A 17,234-nucleotide genomic window follows, 5' to 3' on the forward strand; every position below is an offset into this window, starting at 1 on the left:
GAGTCATTTTTCAGAAGTAAAGCTTCCCTAGAAGCAGGAGTCTTCCTACCTTGTCTTCCTCATCACCTGCCCCTCGCCCCAATCCTACCTGGCAGCACCACAGCTCCTGGTAACCTGAGTCTCTGAGGAGCCCAGTTTTGGAAACCCATGTCCTGCTTTTGATACAGTTTGTGCCCTATGTAAATTACTCATATTCTTTCTCTGTGTACATGTCTTAGGAGATAGGGGAAGGAAGACTATGTCTCAAGATGCTGGCCTTTGCAGCAGCCTAACCTATGTTAACATCAGACACTATAGATTTATGATTTACAATCAACATTGGCCTAGGCTTGTAAATTCTCTCATCAGCACTAAAGATGAAAACAGATTATTGGTTTCTAAGACTATAATATAGTCTTCTGGCCAGTTCTTCATGAGGGCTGGCGACTGATAAACTACTTGTACTCAATGCTGTCCCATCGTAGGAAACCCAGGCAGATACCTAAGTATTCTGCAACTGCAAAGGCATGACTTGCCTTCCGAAGGACTGCTGGTGGTATCACTGTTTCCAGGACCTGCACTAGACACTAACAGTATTTTCTCCCTTGAAAACTCCTGGCAGAGAACTAGACAGTTTTAGGTACTCACTAACCCTTCCCTCACGGGAGCTCTTGAATTCCTCCCTCCATACAATGGACTGATAGCTCCCCAATCCTTAGAAAGATCTCTTTCTGCCTTCCCCCACTCACATGGGATAAATCCTCTAACAATGTCAGCAAGGCTCCCTAGCTCCACTGGTATGCTTTGTACCTCACCTAACACAGATGCATTTACTTCAAGGAGGAAAAAAGGGCCCTACCTGTTTCAGCAACCACAGTTATATACTCCCACTTCCAGTATTTCAGAACTTGGGCAAGAGCTCTCTGGATGAAGAAGGGCCTTAGTCTAAGAGTCATCAGCCCTACCTTCTTGCCTCCTGGAGAAGAGGCATCAGGGGGAGGTGTACTTGTGATGTTCAGTGGGCTGGAGCCACAGCTGGAAGGCGATGACCCTCTTATCCTGTCAGAGAAAAGAGGAGTTAGTTACATTGCCTTTCCTTTTTTTCATTGGAGTGTGTGTGTTCTGTTGAGGGATGGGGGTGAGAAGAAGGATGAAGATCTAGAATAGGGATTGGCAAACTTTCTGTAAAGGGCTAGAGAGTGATTATTTTAGGCTCTGTAGGCCATGTGGTCTCTCACAACTACTGAACTCTGCCACTGTAGCCTGAAAGCAGCCATAGATGATATGCAAGTGAATGGATATAGCTGTGTTCCAATAAAACTTTATTTATAGGTGATAAGCTGGATATATCCCATAGGCACCTGATCTAGAACACAGATCCTGGAGGCAAGCTTCTCACTGACAAAGCCCTTGGATTAGGGTTTGGATTTCAGGTTTGTGAATTTCAAGTAGGTGGCCAGTTTCATTTGCTCACAGAATGCAGATCTCAGAGTTGGTGGCATTCTATCTTTGATACAGTGAACTAGAATCCACAGCAGATGACTTATTCTCTACCCTACAAACACTGCTTAGCTAGCGACTACTCAGGAAATGGAGGGTGCTGCAGTGGTTTCAGCCCCACCTAGAAAGTGGCCTCAAGTGAGCAGTCGCCATTGTCATCTTCTAAGGCAACAGGTGATGAAAATGGGTCCAAGCCTTCCTCAGCTAGCTTATTTCTCAGCATAGTAGGTTTACAGAGGGAAAGACTTAGAGCTGTAAATCCACATAAACTCTTGTCAAGCTGAAGGACCTCAGCAAAGGAAGCCATGACCTGGCACCGCAGCTAGAGTTTAGGGAAACTTGAATGGCAGCTGCGTGACCACCAGGCTCTTAGCACCTACATGGATGATTGCAGCTTCTGGGTCTCCCAGGGACCCCTCCACTGCCTGGCAGTCTTAGCTTTTGGCCTGTACTGCCTAATTCTGTAATTTGTGAGTAAACAAGCTCTCTCTCTCTCTCTCTCTCCTGGATCATAGGCTTCTGAAAGGCGGGATACAACTAAATACCAGGTGTTCTTCACCCACACAGATGACTACTAATTGCTTACTGAAAAATTGTTGAATGTCTCCCATTTTTCCCTACCTACATCTACGGAACCACTGTTTCCCCAGCTTCCCTATCTTAGAATTGCCTTTTCGTAGTTACTTATTTCATTTTCAATATCTAGTCCTTAAATTACTGATTTCTCTTTTGGACACTACTATCACTGTAAGGTCGACCTCATTCCTGGTTTGTTAAGCATGCTTACCTTCATCCCTTCCTATTCCAATCCAACTTCCACGATGCTTATTTTTTTTGTTTTTTTGGCGTGTTTTTTGGCTGTGCCCCGCGGCATGTGGCATCTTAGTTCCCCAACCAGCGATCGAACCCACACCCCCTGCACTGGAAGCACGGAGTCATCACCATTGGACCACCAAGGAAGTTCCCAGCATCCACGATGCTTATTAACACACCACTTTGGACACCTGCTCAGCATCCTACAATGCACAGGGTCTTCCAATTTTCATCCAGTCTCAACTGTTCAACATCATTTCTTAGAACTCTTAGCAATCTCCCATCACAGCTCTGTGGTTCCTTTCTACAAAGAGGCTGCCAAGGTAGATGGCCTGCTTTTTGTGTCCTGAATACACCACTCACACGCCCATTCCAGCGTGTGCCTGTCTCTTCTAGAAGGAACACCCAACATTCATCATAAAACCCAGCTAAGGCCAAGTTCAAACCGTCCTCCCTTGCTTGCTTCAGCCCATGCACTCTCCGTTTTTTCTTTTATCATAAAGAAAACAGGCTTCGCAAAGATTGTAAGACCTTTGCGTTCAAGGACTGTCTTATACTGTCCTTGGATGGTCTCGAGCAAAGCACAGGGTATGCCGGGACTGATCAGCACCAGATTATCAGTGCACACTGCACCCACACCTTCCTGAAGTATCTTCAAACAGCCACATCCGTCATTCCTGAAGGGCTGGAACAGAACTGTGCTGTTCTGTTATCCCACTGGGATAAGAGCCCCACTGTGGCCAATTAGAAAACAAGGCCAGCCTCCAATTCTCCTGAGAGAATCAATCCAGTGGCAGCAGGGATCCTATGATTATGTTCCATTAAGTTTGTATGCCTGAGGACCTGGTTACCACCCTCTCCATTGCCCAAATTCAAATGGACTTATAATTACTGCTTCCCTCTCAATGACTGTTCTTAAAGACTTAATTAACAATTTTTGAACACTCGCTACATGTCAGTTCTAGGAACTTTCCTGAGTTCTTTCACAATCCTAGGGCAATTTCAGGGAGATAGATATTGCCTCCCTTTTATGGCTGAAGTCAACAGAGTCCAATAAGTTAAATGAATCTCCTAAGCAGAGGCCTAGGACTCAACCCCGATAAACTGCTTCAGAGCTTCTTCTCTTTCATATGGAACAGGAGTTCCGCCCAAGGGAGCTTCTATTACTAGCTGATTTGCTTGGTCTCTATTACTAACCCTAGGCAACTTTTTGACTGGAAGAAGCTAACGTTTTGTTAAGGCCCAGATCAAGGCAGTTCACAGCTCTGCTCCTGCAGTCCTGTAATGTTAGTGTTCATCTACCCACTGGGAAGCTCCTTGGGTCATATACAAAGTAATGAGAAAGTTGAGCCTCCCAGAGTTCCATTTAGCTCTGGCCTGTTTGGGTTTAGCTTCCTTATTTAAAGGCAGGATTTCTCAGTCTCGACACTACTGACATTTTGGACTGAAAAATTCTTCCTTAGGGGTCAGGGCTTGGGAGGGCTGTCCTGTGACTGTAGAATGTTTAGCAAGCAGCATCCCTGGTCTCTATCCACTGGATGTTTAGCAACAACCTCCCACTCAGTTGTGACAACCAAAAATGTCTCCAGACATCAACAAAACATCCCTTGGGGGGCAAAGTGCCCTGGGGTTGAGAACACTGGTTTAAGGGAACAACTAGGTGTTACTTGCCTGTGGATTTCCATGATTTCCTCAGCAATCATTCGACCTATTTTTCCTGCCCCAGCCCTGGTTCCCCCTGGAATCCCTGGAACAGTGGGGTGGGTCCTCTTTGGGCCACCTACAACAGAGGAATCTGAGAGTGGGAAAGGGGAAGAAAGCAGAGGGAGAAATGCTATTATGTGTTAAATTAAATCCACTTCATCCCATGATCCACTTGAAGTTAAAGCTTAGGGTTGTGCCCTGAGGGACATGAGAGCCACAGCTTGTCAGGAAAAGGCATTCCGGCAGGGAAAAGCTCAGGTTTCCTTCCAGGATCAGAGATGTTGATATTAAAGCTTCTAATTCCTCATGCACTCAACATATGCTGGCCGAAAGCCACTGGGCTGCACACCAGAGTCACAGAGATAAGTCGGCATCCCTGCCCTCAAGGAGCTCACAGTCTAATGGGGAGACACACAAGATAAACAATGGCTAGAACAAACTGCGGTAAGTTTTACAGGTCAGCAAGAAGCACCCAACTCATGCAGGGCCAGGTGCAACCTCCTGGAAGAAATGAACTCTGAGCTCAGTCTTGAGAGAGGAGCATAAAGTAGGTTGGCAGAGAGGTAAGGAGGGGAAAGCACTCCAGGCACAGCAACCAGTGTATGCAAGAGCACTGAGGCAGGACACAACTTGGGAGACTACGCCAAGAAACTCATTACAAATGAGGATGGAGGAGTGACAGATGAAACTGAGAGGCAGGTACCAGTCAGACCGTGAAGGGCCTTGGATGCCACACTAACAGATTTGAACAGTATCCACAGGGGACAAGGGGCACCGAAGTGCTTGACACAGAAAAACACAAGTTCACCGTGTGGAGAATGAACCGCAGTGGAGGACGCGGGCGCAGAGGAGGGCAGGGCGACTAGAGTTGGGCAGTTATCTGCAGGAAGCCAAGCAACAGATGGGGAGGGTGAGGTAGCAATAGTGGGGTTGGAGAAGTTTAAAGAGAAGGGACAGGAGTGTGTGTTTTGATATAATGGGAGAGGTAGGAGTCACGGTTTCTGGCTTAACCGACCAGACTGTGGGTGAGGGTGTGTGCAGAGAACCCATCTGGATGTGCGGAGTTATAGGTGCCTGTGGGACTCCAGGTGGCTTCGCCCAGGAGGCCGCCGGAAAGGCAGATCTGGAGCTCAGGAATGAAACCGGATGTAGGATTCATCGATGCAGAGGCAGGGGCTGAAGCCATGCAAGAAGAGGCCTGAGGAAGCAGGAGTCAGGTGCGGAGCGCAGCGGCCAAGGCCGAGCCGGGGGAGGGCCCCGCCGGGTACAGCACACCCCGGTGCTGACAGACACCCTCCTCCCACCACGGGATCCCGGCAGCCATCCCCGAGAGCACTTCACATCGCAGCCGCTGGGAAGCCAGGGGGAGGAGAGCACAGGCAGCAGGAGCTGCCCTGTCAAGGCTTCCGGGGTCCAGGCAGCCTCAGCAAAGGTACAAACAAGTTCCCGGCATTCCAGGCTCAACAGAGAAAGTAAGATGACAGCGTCCTCAGTGATCATCCCCGCGAGGCCTCCCTTGTTCCACAGAAGATGGTGGCCAGGGACCCCAAATACCGGGGGCTCAGGGATGGGGGCCACGAGCAGCTTCTCAGGGGCAAGCCCAGACGTCCCGGCGGCACATAGTTACCTTCTCCAGAGGGCAGCGTGCTGTCCATGCTGCGGGGGGATGCTGTGGGCTGAGGGAAGCTTGGGTCCCCGCCTTCCAGGACGTTGGCTCTGTGAACATCCCAGCAACAAGGAAACGTGAGTCAGGCCTGCTCAGAACTGTGCACCTTTCACCTTGGCCAAGGTGTACGGTGTCCACTCTGGACCTGGACAGGCCACGAAATGAAGTGTCTGAGCGGCTCACAGGTCTCCTCACTGTCTGAGGACACGATGGACAGCACCCCGGCCTCTGGCCTCCCTGGTGCAGGTGGGGCGCAGTCCAGCGGAGGTGGCGACTGAAGCAGCCCACTGCCGGCCCCAGCCCCTCGATCGGCTCCGCCTACAGGTGGGGGGTTTGGACCTCATGGGGAAGGAGATGTGGGGAGCAGGCCAAAGAGGAGGGCCTTCCCTTCCCTGCTCACCCAGCAGGTGGCAGCCTTTGAGGGGGCATTCCAGGGGCTCAGATCCTCGCCCCTCCTCAGCCAAAGCCAGTATGGGCTGGTGAGCCTCTCAAGGATTACCAAGCCTTCCCTCCATAGTGATACCAGTGGATGCCAGGCCTGCGGAACGCAAAGGCTTTACCGGGTAGGAAACGCTGCTGTCTCCGGCAGCAATTCCACCAGCCGGGGCCTCAGAGGTATGAGTACTGAAGCTCATCCCTCGTTAACCACCTTTTGGCTTCCGCCAGTCCCAAGGCTTCACAGGATATCAGCAAGACGGCAGTAAAGGATGCAATACTGGCTGTCACCCGTACCCCCTTTCCCAGGTAAGGGGCCCAAGGCATTTCCCTGTGAAGCAAGGGAGCTTCTGATATACGAAAAACACTTACAAAACAACGGTGTTGGTGGAGACAATGTATTCTACTTCCTTGGTCCAAGGGTTCATGAAACTGAACCACCGACTCCGTAGTGTGATGAAAGAACCATCTTTGATTTTAAACTTATAGCAATTAGTTGTAATCTTTTCTCTTGTCTGTAAAACTGAAAATACAAAGAGACCATGAACATCATTGTTTCCTCAGACAAATGCATTAAACTAACCAAATCCTAAGTGCGCTCGGGCTCCGAGGCCGTCCCTCCTTAATGAGCCATGGGAGCTGGCGCTTCAGAGAACAGGCTGTTTCTGAGGGTCTGACTCTGAGCCTTCCAACCTGCAACTGTTCTTCAGAGTGTATGAAATGAAGGCTCTGGGAATAACTGACTGCATTCTAGACATCTAACTGGAATCAGCTATGAAGTAAACACCACACAACGAGAAGGCACTGTCCAAAGGGCCCATGTTATTTCCCCATCACAAAGCCTGAAGGCAGTACAGCATTTTTAGGACATTTGGATTCAGAGAGGTCACTCACCTATGGAAACCTCATTCTTTCATGTAACAAACATGTAATGAGCATCTTTCATGTGCCAGGCACTGGAGGTAAAAGAGGAGACAGGATGTGACTCCTGCCCTCAGGAGAGGCAGAGGAGATCAGTCTTGAGGGATGAATACAAGTCTGCCAAGGGGAGAGAGGGAAGAACCCAGCACTGCCCGAGGAGTGGCAGGGCCTGGTAGGGCAGGGAATGGAGAGATGGTCAGTGTGGCTGGAGCACAGGCCTCTGCAGGCGGAGATGGGGGCGGGGTAAAGCTGGGGAGGTGGGTCAGGGCCAGAAGGTGGAGGGCCTTTTGAATGCCTGCAAGGGTGATTGGGCTTGAGTCTAAAGGCAGGAGGTTTTAAGCATGGATGTGACATTACCAGGCTCGATCTATCAGAGCATAAATGGGATAGTGACGGAAGATGGACTGCGGACAGAAGCGAGTGGGGAGGCCTGTTAGGAGTCCGTCACGATTATCAGGTGGGTACAAGGGCTGAACCAGGGTCTTGGCAGTGGAGGTGGCAGAAAGGGGCCTCTTTGGAAATGCATGTCTGAGGTGAATGAACAGTTCTGATGGAGGAAGAAGTAAAGGAGGGAGTCGATGTTGGTCTCCATCTCAGGAGGCTACACATTGGGCCATGCCATTAATCAAGAGGGAAATGTAGGAGGCGATGCAGGGTTTTGCAGAAAAGAGTTGGATCCGTTTGGGCCATACGAAACCTTTGTAGGGTCCAGATAAATCCTCTGAACAAGAGATGCCTTCCGGAAATTGCCCTGGCCCAAGTATAGAAACCTGCTAGGCAGTGGGGTAGGGGGTTATCCGTAAGGGGCTAGATGGGGCTGGGCGAAGCAGAAGCCTCCTCTCCTCACAGATGTCTTGGCCTGAAGACTCCTGGGCTGGTTGACTCCCACGTCACAGAGGCAGATTTCTCTGTGAGGTTACGTGGACTAGTCTAGAAGCGGGGGGGGCACTTTAAACTTAAGACCTGTTGTACAACCCAGCTTACCTTGCCTATGACATTCTGCGAGATGTCCTATGTCATCTTGGTGAAAATATTCATAACATGAGGTGCCTAGAAGTTCTTGTGGTAAATATGCCAAAATAGCTGTTGCCCTAAAAGGGAATTTTTTTTAAAAAAAGAAAAAGCCATTCAGACGATTAACAGCATCTCTGCACCAGCTGAATCCCGCTACAGCCAGTGAAAACAAGGTCAAAGCCGGGTGGGTTCAGAGGGCTTACTACATGGGTTTTGTTTTTTTCTCATGAAACTGACTTTAATCAGGGCTATAAAAACAGAGGGAGGGCTTCCCTGGTGGCGCAGTGGTTGAGAGTCCGCCTGCCGATGCAGGGGACGCGGGTTCGTGCCCCGGTCTGGGAAGATCCCACATGCCGCGGAGCGGCTGGGCCCGTGAGCCATGGCCGCTGAGCCTGCGCGTCCGGAGCCTGTGCTCCGCAACGGGAGAGGCCACAACAGTGAGAGGCCCCACGTACCGCAAAAAAAAAAAAAACAAAAAAAAAAAAAACAGAGGAAAAGAAAGCAAAGAATCCTTTCAAAGGGGCTGTTAGCACAAGATATCAAATTTTAGGAGGTTTAAAAGTAGTAACTGTATTAGATAAAAATGTGGTCGAACTCTAAACTCCAGGGCAAAGCTTCTCCAATTTACCGGCTGCTTTTTAGCAGGATGACCAAACACCAGACACTCCAGCAGCGGGGCCCACAAGGACCTTGAGAGGTGGCCGCCTCCTTTTCCAGTATTTAGTGACTATTATCTAATAGCCAGAAAAATTACTACCCTGTGAATACTCTTAAGGAGGCAGCAGAGAACAGTGGAAATTTGGGGACATCTGGGTTCTTAGCCCAGGTCTACTGCCAATGGGTTGTGAATTCTGGAGAAGGCCAGGCTTCAGGCTGAGTCTCAGTTCAACCACCATAAAAAATGAGACTGGACTAGATCAGTGTTGTCCAGAAGAACTTTCTGAGAAGACAGAAATGTTCTACCTATGTGGGAATAGAATCTAAAAAAGAGTGGATATATGTATATGTATAACTGATTCACTTTGCTGTACTGTAGAAACTAACACAACATTGTAAGTCAACTATACTCCAATAAAAATTAATTAAAAAAAAAGAAATGTTCTGCATGGATACCATTAGACACATGTGTCTGCTAAGTACTTGAAATGTAGCTAGTGAGCCTGAGGAATTGAATTTTTAATTTAATTTAAATTGATTAAATTAAAATTAAATTGCCATATGGGGTTACTATAGCAGATGACTGACTGTATTGACAGCTCAGGACTAATCTTTTCCGAGTCCCACATGCCAGAATTTCAGTCACAGTAATTAATGGTCCTGGAACCTTCCATGGATTCAGATAGCATACTATGCCTACTATTTCTCTTTTAGCCATGGACATCAAACCACCCCACTTCATTGTCTCTACATGCCAAAGAATGACATGGAGAAAAATCTCTGTATTTATGATGATAACCCACTGGGTCTCATTGTTCATCAGATACACCCATCATTTCCTTCTCTCTATCCCTAAGAAAGACAGCCGATGGCCCAGTCTTCTCTGCTTTACTCATTGTTCTACCATCATTGTTCAAGCGTAATGTGCAGACTCTTACCTCTGGTCTACAAAAACAAACTTCCCATCTATTGCATGCCGAGAGACATATTCCATAGATTTCACCCTGATTTCCCCGTTCGCCGGTTGTGGAACCATGTGAGAGTGCAGTCGTCCGATGGCGACAAGGCAGCTGAGATTACACCCCTCGTTGTCTGGTTCGTTGTCTTCGTCCAGCCCCATTTTTGTGGGCGGCCAACTTTTCAAATAGCCTGTGCTGTGGATTGTGCAGAAGCTTTTTCGATCTGCTAGAAAGCAAAGTCCACGGTCAATGTCAGTGTGGCTTTGGGGCCTGGGGGCACAGGCAGCCTAGTCGGGGGATGTACGTAGGGAATCAAAATATAAAAACCAAAGCCTTACTGTCCAGAAGTTAGTATCTAGTGAGAGAGAAGACAGAAAAAACAGGTATCATCCAGTGTCATATACGCCTTGTAGAGCTGGTTACAGCAAAAGGGCATCACGTGCACCAAGGAAGCAGGAGCTAAATCTCCCTGGGGAGAAGCAGGCCGCCCCGAAGAACTAGGAAGGAGGTGGATCAAGAAGGATGAGCACTGAGTAAGGGACCAGAATCTGTAAAGGTCTGAGAACATACAAAGGCACAGAGAGGCATCCTGTACAGGAGACAGCAAAAAGCTCCGTGTGGTCGAAGGGAAAAGGGAGGCGCCGGGGGTGGAGTTGGAAGGGCAGGTTGGGAGCATATCGTCGGAGCCTTGGATTATTTGCTCACAAATGTGTTAACCTTTTTCAGGTAGGAAATGGAGAGCTTCTGAAGGTGTTTAAGTGGGGAAACAGCAAAATCACATCGTGATTTGGATGTTCTAGGAGGAGAGTGTTGGGTGAACTGGAAGACATGCACGAGATGCTGAGGACTGTACCATGGCAGTGCCGTGAAGATGAGGCAGGGCAGGACACAGGAGAAATTTCTGAGCTTGAACTGCTGGGATTTGGTATGAGTACCAAAATATTTGGTATGAAAAAAGAAAATAAAGATGACTCCAACTTTTTCAGATTGAGTGGTTAGCTGGTATTATACAATTTATTGACTCAGGGCAGAGAATACAGAGTAAGTTTTAGAGGAGGGGGAGAAAAGATTTCAATTTGGGACACATTAAGTGTGGAGCACCTGTGGATTCCAACAGTAACACATCCTTATGGAATAGTTTACCAAGCATCAGGTCTGTGCTAGTTACTGGGAAACAGTGAAAAACAAATCAGACCTGCCTTTGTGGAATTCAGTCTAATGGGGGAGAGATATTTTAAACAAATAACTACATAACTGCAACTGTAAGCAAGTGTTAGAAAGAAACCCTACAGGGTGCTACAAGCAGACATAAGGCAGCCTGAGGGAGGGAGTGAGTGACAGACATTGAGGTCCACTCTAAAGGACGAGCTCGAGCGAGTCAGGGAGGGGAGCTGGTGGCGAGAGAGGGGCATTCCCGTCAGAGGTGACAGAACATACGGAGACTTTGGGTAGAAAGGGTTTGGAGGCATCAAAAGGAGGTCAGCAAGTCTCAAACGTATGGAGTAGTGTCAGGGGCGGGGGTTTGCAAAGTCACATGAAGGATTTTAAACTTTTCTTCAAGAGCAGCGGGAACCACTGATGGGTTTAAAACAGGGGGCTGATACGAAGATTTGTTTTTTTTCTTCTTCTATTTTTTGGCCACGCCGCATGGCATGCGGGAGTTCCCCAACTAGGGATCGAACCTGCACCCCCTGCAATGGAAGCGTGGCGTCTTAACCACTGGACAGCCAGAGAAGTCCCAAGATTTGCTTTTAGAAAGGTCACTCTGGCCACGTGGGGGGCTGGAAAGAGTGAGGAGCCTGCTTCACCAGGCCTATGAGATCCAGGGTAGCCTCCATCTAGCGACAGTAACAGTAAACATGGAGATGGGTAAACATACTTCAGATAACTTCTGCAGGGGCAATTCATGGCAGCAAGACATTATGACTGACTAGATCAGGAGGGAGGGAAAGGGGGTGAGGGTGCCCCCCAGGCTTCTAGCACGCACAGCTAGATGGACAGTAGTGCCGTTTACCTTCGAGGGGAAGCTCAGGTGGTTACTTCTACATATATCATGTTTGAGATGCCCTTGAGATGTCCAAGCAGGTAGATTAAATAAGCAGTTAATTTACAAATCTGGAGTTCAAAAGAGAAGTGCAGGCTAGACATATGAACCTGGAAGTTAGTGGCATATAAATGTCATTGGAAGCTAAGGGGGCGGCTGACATTACCTGTGGATGAGTATCTATCTACTCTTAGGAGAAGAGGCTGGGGACAGAAGAGGAGGAAGCAACAAGAGGAACCCGGAAGAAAGCCCGGAGTGGGAGAGGACAGGAAGGAAAACACTTCACAATGGAAGAAAAATGAGAAGTGTCCACTGCACTTAGCCACCTGCAGGCACTGGTGAACTTAGAATAATTCTGGTGGGCTCGTGGGTGCTGGGGAGGCAGGGGGCTGTGACTCTATTAGAGAGTATTCTTTCCCAACCACAGGAAAACAAACAGGACTTAAACAGAGGGAGCCTTCCCACAAACCTGTGTCATCGTGACACCATCAGGGCCTTCCAGCTCCCCCCCCACCGCTCCCCAACCGCCCCCATTGAAGGGGGGCTAGTGAGGTCCTGGCTGTAATCCTGGGACCCGCTGCTCTGAGCCCACCCCCTGCTGAGCGCTCCACCTGTGATAGGATTTAAAGAACTGTTAAGTGGTTACCTTTTTTCTTTGAGCAGGTGGAGGGGAAATCCTTGTCTTCAACCTTTACGGAAGGCCTGTTACACTTCATCCTACAGAAGAAAGAACGCCGTGCTCCAGAACATAATCGAGATGGCCCAGGGGTTATATCTGTTTTAACTGGAAGTCCAGCTGCAAATCAATACACAAAATGTGATAAACTGAGGGTAGTGTTGTCTGTCAGGAGGGGGAGTGTGCCCTTGAAGAAAGTCTTTTCTTTCCTGCCTTGCTGTTCTGTAACAATGACGTGACAATAACCCCTCTCCTCAGTCTAGGCCTTAACAGATGCTGTATGGACAGGGGCGCTGTCAACCCGGAATGCTTACAGATCACAAAGAATGCAGCGACTGATGAACGGACTAGGTGCTCCAGGGAATAAAGAAATACACACAGGGTTCCTGTCCAGCAGGAGTGGACGGCTGAGAAGGGGAGATGGAAGTTCCCCAGGAAAAGACTAATGATAACACAACGTGACGTATGAGTGATCAGTGCCAAGTAAATGGCAGAAACAATCGGTGTTTCCCGGAGGCAGAAGCAGGTGGGCTGGGACTTGGAGGATGGGCAAGACCTGGATACTGGAATGGAAAGGAGGCAGCAGGACTGCCTTAAGTTCTCAACCCTGGCTGGATGCCAGAACCGCCGGATGCTTCATCAACCTGCAGATTCTGGGACCCCATTCTAGATCTGTGCTTCCCAGTGTGGTAGCCACTAGCTACAACGCAGCTATTGAGAAGCCGAAATTGGAGGTGTGCTGTACGTGTGAATGAAAATAGGATTTCAAAGACTTAGTACCAGAAAAAATGTAAAAGACCTCATTTTGGATTTAGTGTTAAATAAAATACAGTATTAAAGATAATTCTGCATTTATTTTCACTTTTTTAAACGTAGCTACCAGAAAATTTTAAATCATGTAAATTTCACATATAAACTAGCTCATATCTGTGGTCTGAATTATGGTTCCGGCCCAACTGAATTAGAGTCTCTGGAGAAAAAGCATGACTGTGATCCTGATAGAAACATGGGCTACTTGTCGGTGCAGAAGCCGGGGCTGCAGATCACGTCTGGGGGGAACAAGCGCCCACTGCCCACCGCGGGAGCAGCCATCACAGGAATGGCTACTGCCGGGGGCTCCTCCTGGGTCTCCCTGCTCTCACCTACCTCCCGCACTGCTGCCTCAGTGATCCTCCCCGAATGCCAATCCGAGCCCACCCCGCCTGGTTCACAGCCCTTCACTGTGTCCCCACAGACGAAAAGGTCTTCGTGGTCCAGCCCTCTCCCTCCCCTGCATGTTCTGTTCCAGCAGCACCGGCAGCCCACAGCACCGCACGTCTGCACCCGTCCACAAATCATTTCTTCTGCTCCTTTCCTCCCTTCATCATTTGGCAAACACTAATTCATCTTTTCAAACCCACCTGGAGCTGTCACCTGCTCCGTGATGCCTGTACCCACGCCCACGTGAGAATTAATCATCGTTCTCTATGCCTGGCACTACATCTATGGCTGCACCCATTATGAATGGCGCTGTCTCCTTGTCTCCCTGACTACATGGTAAGAGCTTTAGAGGCAAGGACCAAACAGCATTCATCTTTCTCTTCTGAGGTCACTAAAAAAATTGCAGGACCCTACTATAAAGGGCAACAGGTACCAGGGACTGCATTGTACTTACAGGAAGAAGAGGAGTGCCTTAGTGAAAAGGATGATTTAAAGGAGATTCCTCTGGTGGTTATTTCCTTCCAGAGATTACAATGGAGAGCTTGGAAGCAAGAAACTAGTTAGGCTATGATGGCACTGGGCCAAGGTGAATATACCATGTTGTGCTTACTCTGTGCTGGAAACTATGTACTCCGTTATTAGCATATTAAATCCTCACAACTTGATGAAATAGGTAACATTTTGCAGATAAGGAAGCTGAGGCACAGAGAGGTTAAGTAACTTGCTCAAGGTCACACAGCTAGTAAATGGTGGAGCCAAGATGCGAGCCCTGCATTTGACTCAGAGTCTGTGCTCTTAACTGCTGGAGTGCACAGCACCCCCATGGGGCTGAAGGAGAAGAGAGCTTCTGTGGCCTCACACAGGAGGCAGGGAGCGGGTGCAGGAGCAGGAAGCTGGGGGAGAACGTGAGTGGTGGCCTGCTGCAAGAAGGAAGCAGGGAGGCGGGCAGAAGGGCGGGGCAGGGCATCTAATGAAGAACCACTTTGGTCAAAGAAGCGTCACATTTACACTTGACGTTTTCTTACTTTCATCTTATGAGGCTGCATGAGTGCAACTCAGATAAATAGAGGTGATTTTTTCAGGGGGAACAAATCAAACTGATGTGAACCCTTTTAACGCAGGAACATACAACTTGGAATTTTTAGATTCTGAAAAAAAAATGACTAAAAATCAGAAAGAATCAAATGAAAGTAGCTGTTTCTCCTCTCACGAGTTTGGACATTGAATTTTTTTCTTCTTTCTTCTCTTCTAACATAAACAATCCCACTGAGCCAAAGACAGCACCTGGGACCCAGATAAAGGGCAGAGAGGTAGGAACCCAGAGGCTGAGGTCCGCACACACTGCTCAGCCCGGCGCTCAGCCGTCTGGGCAGGCAGCTGAGGAAGCAGCGGCGGATCCCAAACTCACTTTTTGCATCTATGAGCCGCTCCCGGGGTGCAGTGTCAGAGGAGGAGAGCTGCTCCTTGACTTTGGCGATATCTTTAGGATGCAGGTAGTCAAATAAACTCTGACCAATCAGATCATTCTGTGGGAATGTATCATCAAAAAGGACAAGTCAACGGCACGTGGAACATACATTAACCAACAAGGGCTTGGCCTTTACTCTGCATTTTTAAGCACGAGAATTTCAAATATTTCATGTGTTAACATGTACACACGTCCAGTCACTTTGCCTAGATACAGACACAATGAATGAGGCACTGGGAGTGTGGTTTTGATAAGACACGAAGGCAAAAGGGCTCAACCACATACATAAATAGTTCATGCTCCTCTACGGCAAAAGTCTTTCAGTATGTATTCCTTTTCATTTATTTCTGAGGCCCACAGATTTCCTTCTAAGACCTCAGAGGGAGGAATGTAGGGCGTGGGCTCTGACTCTAGCTCCATTAAACCTCTGTTCTTAAACAAGTTGTGTCATACTATTCGCCTCACTAGCCTAATTGTTAGCAGAGATAAAAATAACTTCTTCCATAGCTTTGCTCTAAGACTAAAAAGAGCAAAACACCTTGGAAACACTAAATTTACATTAATTCTAATTTATATAAATGTTATTTTGATTCTGCAATTCTTCTGCTTTACTAAGTTTCCATGCAAATACCAGCATGTGAATGAGTGAATGAATGAAAAAAACGAGTAAAAACTCTAGGGACAAAATAGGTGAAAAGCTCTGTTCTAGAAGCATTTATAAATGGTTATCTTATATGATCCTACAAACGGTCATAGATTGTATGGATTACTACAATCATTTTTTAGAGGACGCTGAGGTTCAATAGAGCTAATAAGTGACATATCACTGTTAACACAGTATGGGTGGATTCCCATTTTTCTTATTCCCTGGTATTGTATGGCCTGCCTACCTGTCTTCCTTGTCAGACAGCCCCTTGCCCCCCTACCCCTACACTGTGGGCTATTTATCTTGCAGCAGTGAGAAAGTTACAATGCTGATAAGGTCGAACTTCCCAGTGGGGGAAGCACATTAAAGGAAGTTTTCTAAGTTTATATTCATTTCTGTGTACAGACTCTTCTGGAAGAAGGATGGGGTGGGGGAATATATAAGCACTTCACATGTCACTTGTCCACCATAATTATTCTGAGAAGTGGGGTGACCTTTTTGGCTGCTGTGAGGCTGCCCAGAACCAGCAGCAGGAGCAGTACCTGGCTGTAGTTGAGGATCTTGAAGACAGACTCTGACACAAAGAGGATCTTCCCTCGGTCACATCCTACGACAAACAAAAATCCATCTGCTGCCTAATCAGGAGAAATGGACAATCAATTTATCACACTTTAGGAAACATGATTTATAGTCACTCTGACAGCAAATAAGGATTGTTTTCTAAGTATCCAAAGCACAGGACTGCAGTCATTGACAGTTCCACAGGTATCCTGAGAACAGGATGTTCAGAACAAATGCCTGCCGAGAATAGTAAGATTCTCTCCAAGGCGGATATACACACATGTATTATCTAATGATTACAGGGGATAGTGCCATTAGAGTAAGTTCTGTTTCAAGGCAGAACTCAGCTTAAGAATTTTCCTTTGACTGCATGAAGGTCCAGAGAAATACATTTCATTGCTCTAAGTATAACAATGCTGTAATATCATAGAATCTGAGAGCGGAAGGAAACTTTAGGATCAGAACCCCCTGGTCCAATATCGCAGCCTCCATCTGTCCTCAACTCGAACACCTCCATTTCCAGGGAGCTCTCGGGAACAGTGGTTCTCAACATTTGACATGGGGTTTGCTTTTGGTTTTTTACGCTGATGGTCTGGAATGGGGCTAGATCACTGGTATGATTATTACCCCCTCTCCATCCCACCCTTACCCCCACCCCAAAGTGATTCTAACGTACACAGGCTCGAGAAGTACTGCTCCCAAGTATTATCGCTTGACCCAGGGCTGGGCTGTTTGTATCCTAAATTATACAAAAAAAGAAAAGCAAAAATTTCCCCTGACTTTCTTTTCACCTCTTCTTCACTTTAAATACAGGTAAAAATCCAAAGGGCCAGTAAAGATAGGTGTGGAGACAGGACAGTATTTGTTGGATAGACTGAAGCAGGTAAACACCAAAGCTACGGTACCTGAGAGCTTAGGATGTTTTGTGCATGTGTGACTGAATCCTATCCACGACTTTCCAGGCGGGCAACTACTCAGCTCCTGCCGGGGC

The 17,234-nt window shown here is 47.8% G+C and overlaps 1 protein-coding gene across 10 annotated transcripts in view; it reads right to left on the minus strand.

Moving 5' to 3' along the window:
- BMAL1 (basic helix-loop-helix ARNT like 1) overlaps nt 1–17,234 on the minus strand; it is a 104,425-nt gene that overhangs the window by 5,142 nt on the left and 82,049 nt on the right. For 6 of the 10 annotated variants that reach the window (XM_079929435.1, XM_079929432.1, XM_079929434.1 and 3 more), the window contains 9 exons: nt 16,225–16,317; nt 14,977–15,094; nt 12,339–12,488; nt 9,628–9,874; nt 8,003–8,109; nt 6,470–6,620; nt 5,624–5,712; nt 3,964–4,087; nt 945–1,038 (listed from right to left, as the gene is read on the minus strand). In XM_079929435.1, coding sequence (XP_079785561.1) covers nt 945–1,038; nt 3,964–4,087; nt 5,624–5,712; nt 6,470–6,620; nt 8,003–8,109; nt 9,628–9,874; nt 12,339–12,488; nt 14,977–15,094; nt 16,225–16,317 — 1,173 coding nt within the window. The remainder of the gene's footprint in view (nt 1–944; nt 1,039–3,963; nt 4,088–5,623; nt 5,713–6,469; nt 6,621–8,002; nt 8,110–9,627; nt 9,875–12,338; nt 12,489–14,976; nt 15,095–16,224; nt 16,318–17,234) is intronic. The other 4 variants (XM_079929433.1, XM_079929440.1, XM_079929439.1 and 1 more) reach the window with 3 other exon arrangements.

The sequence above is a fragment of the Stenella coeruleoalba genome (genome assembly GCF_951394435.1).
Source record: "Stenella coeruleoalba genome assembly, chromosome: 8".
Classification (NCBI taxonomy): Eukaryota; Metazoa; Chordata; class Mammalia; order Artiodactyla; family Delphinidae; genus Stenella; species Stenella coeruleoalba.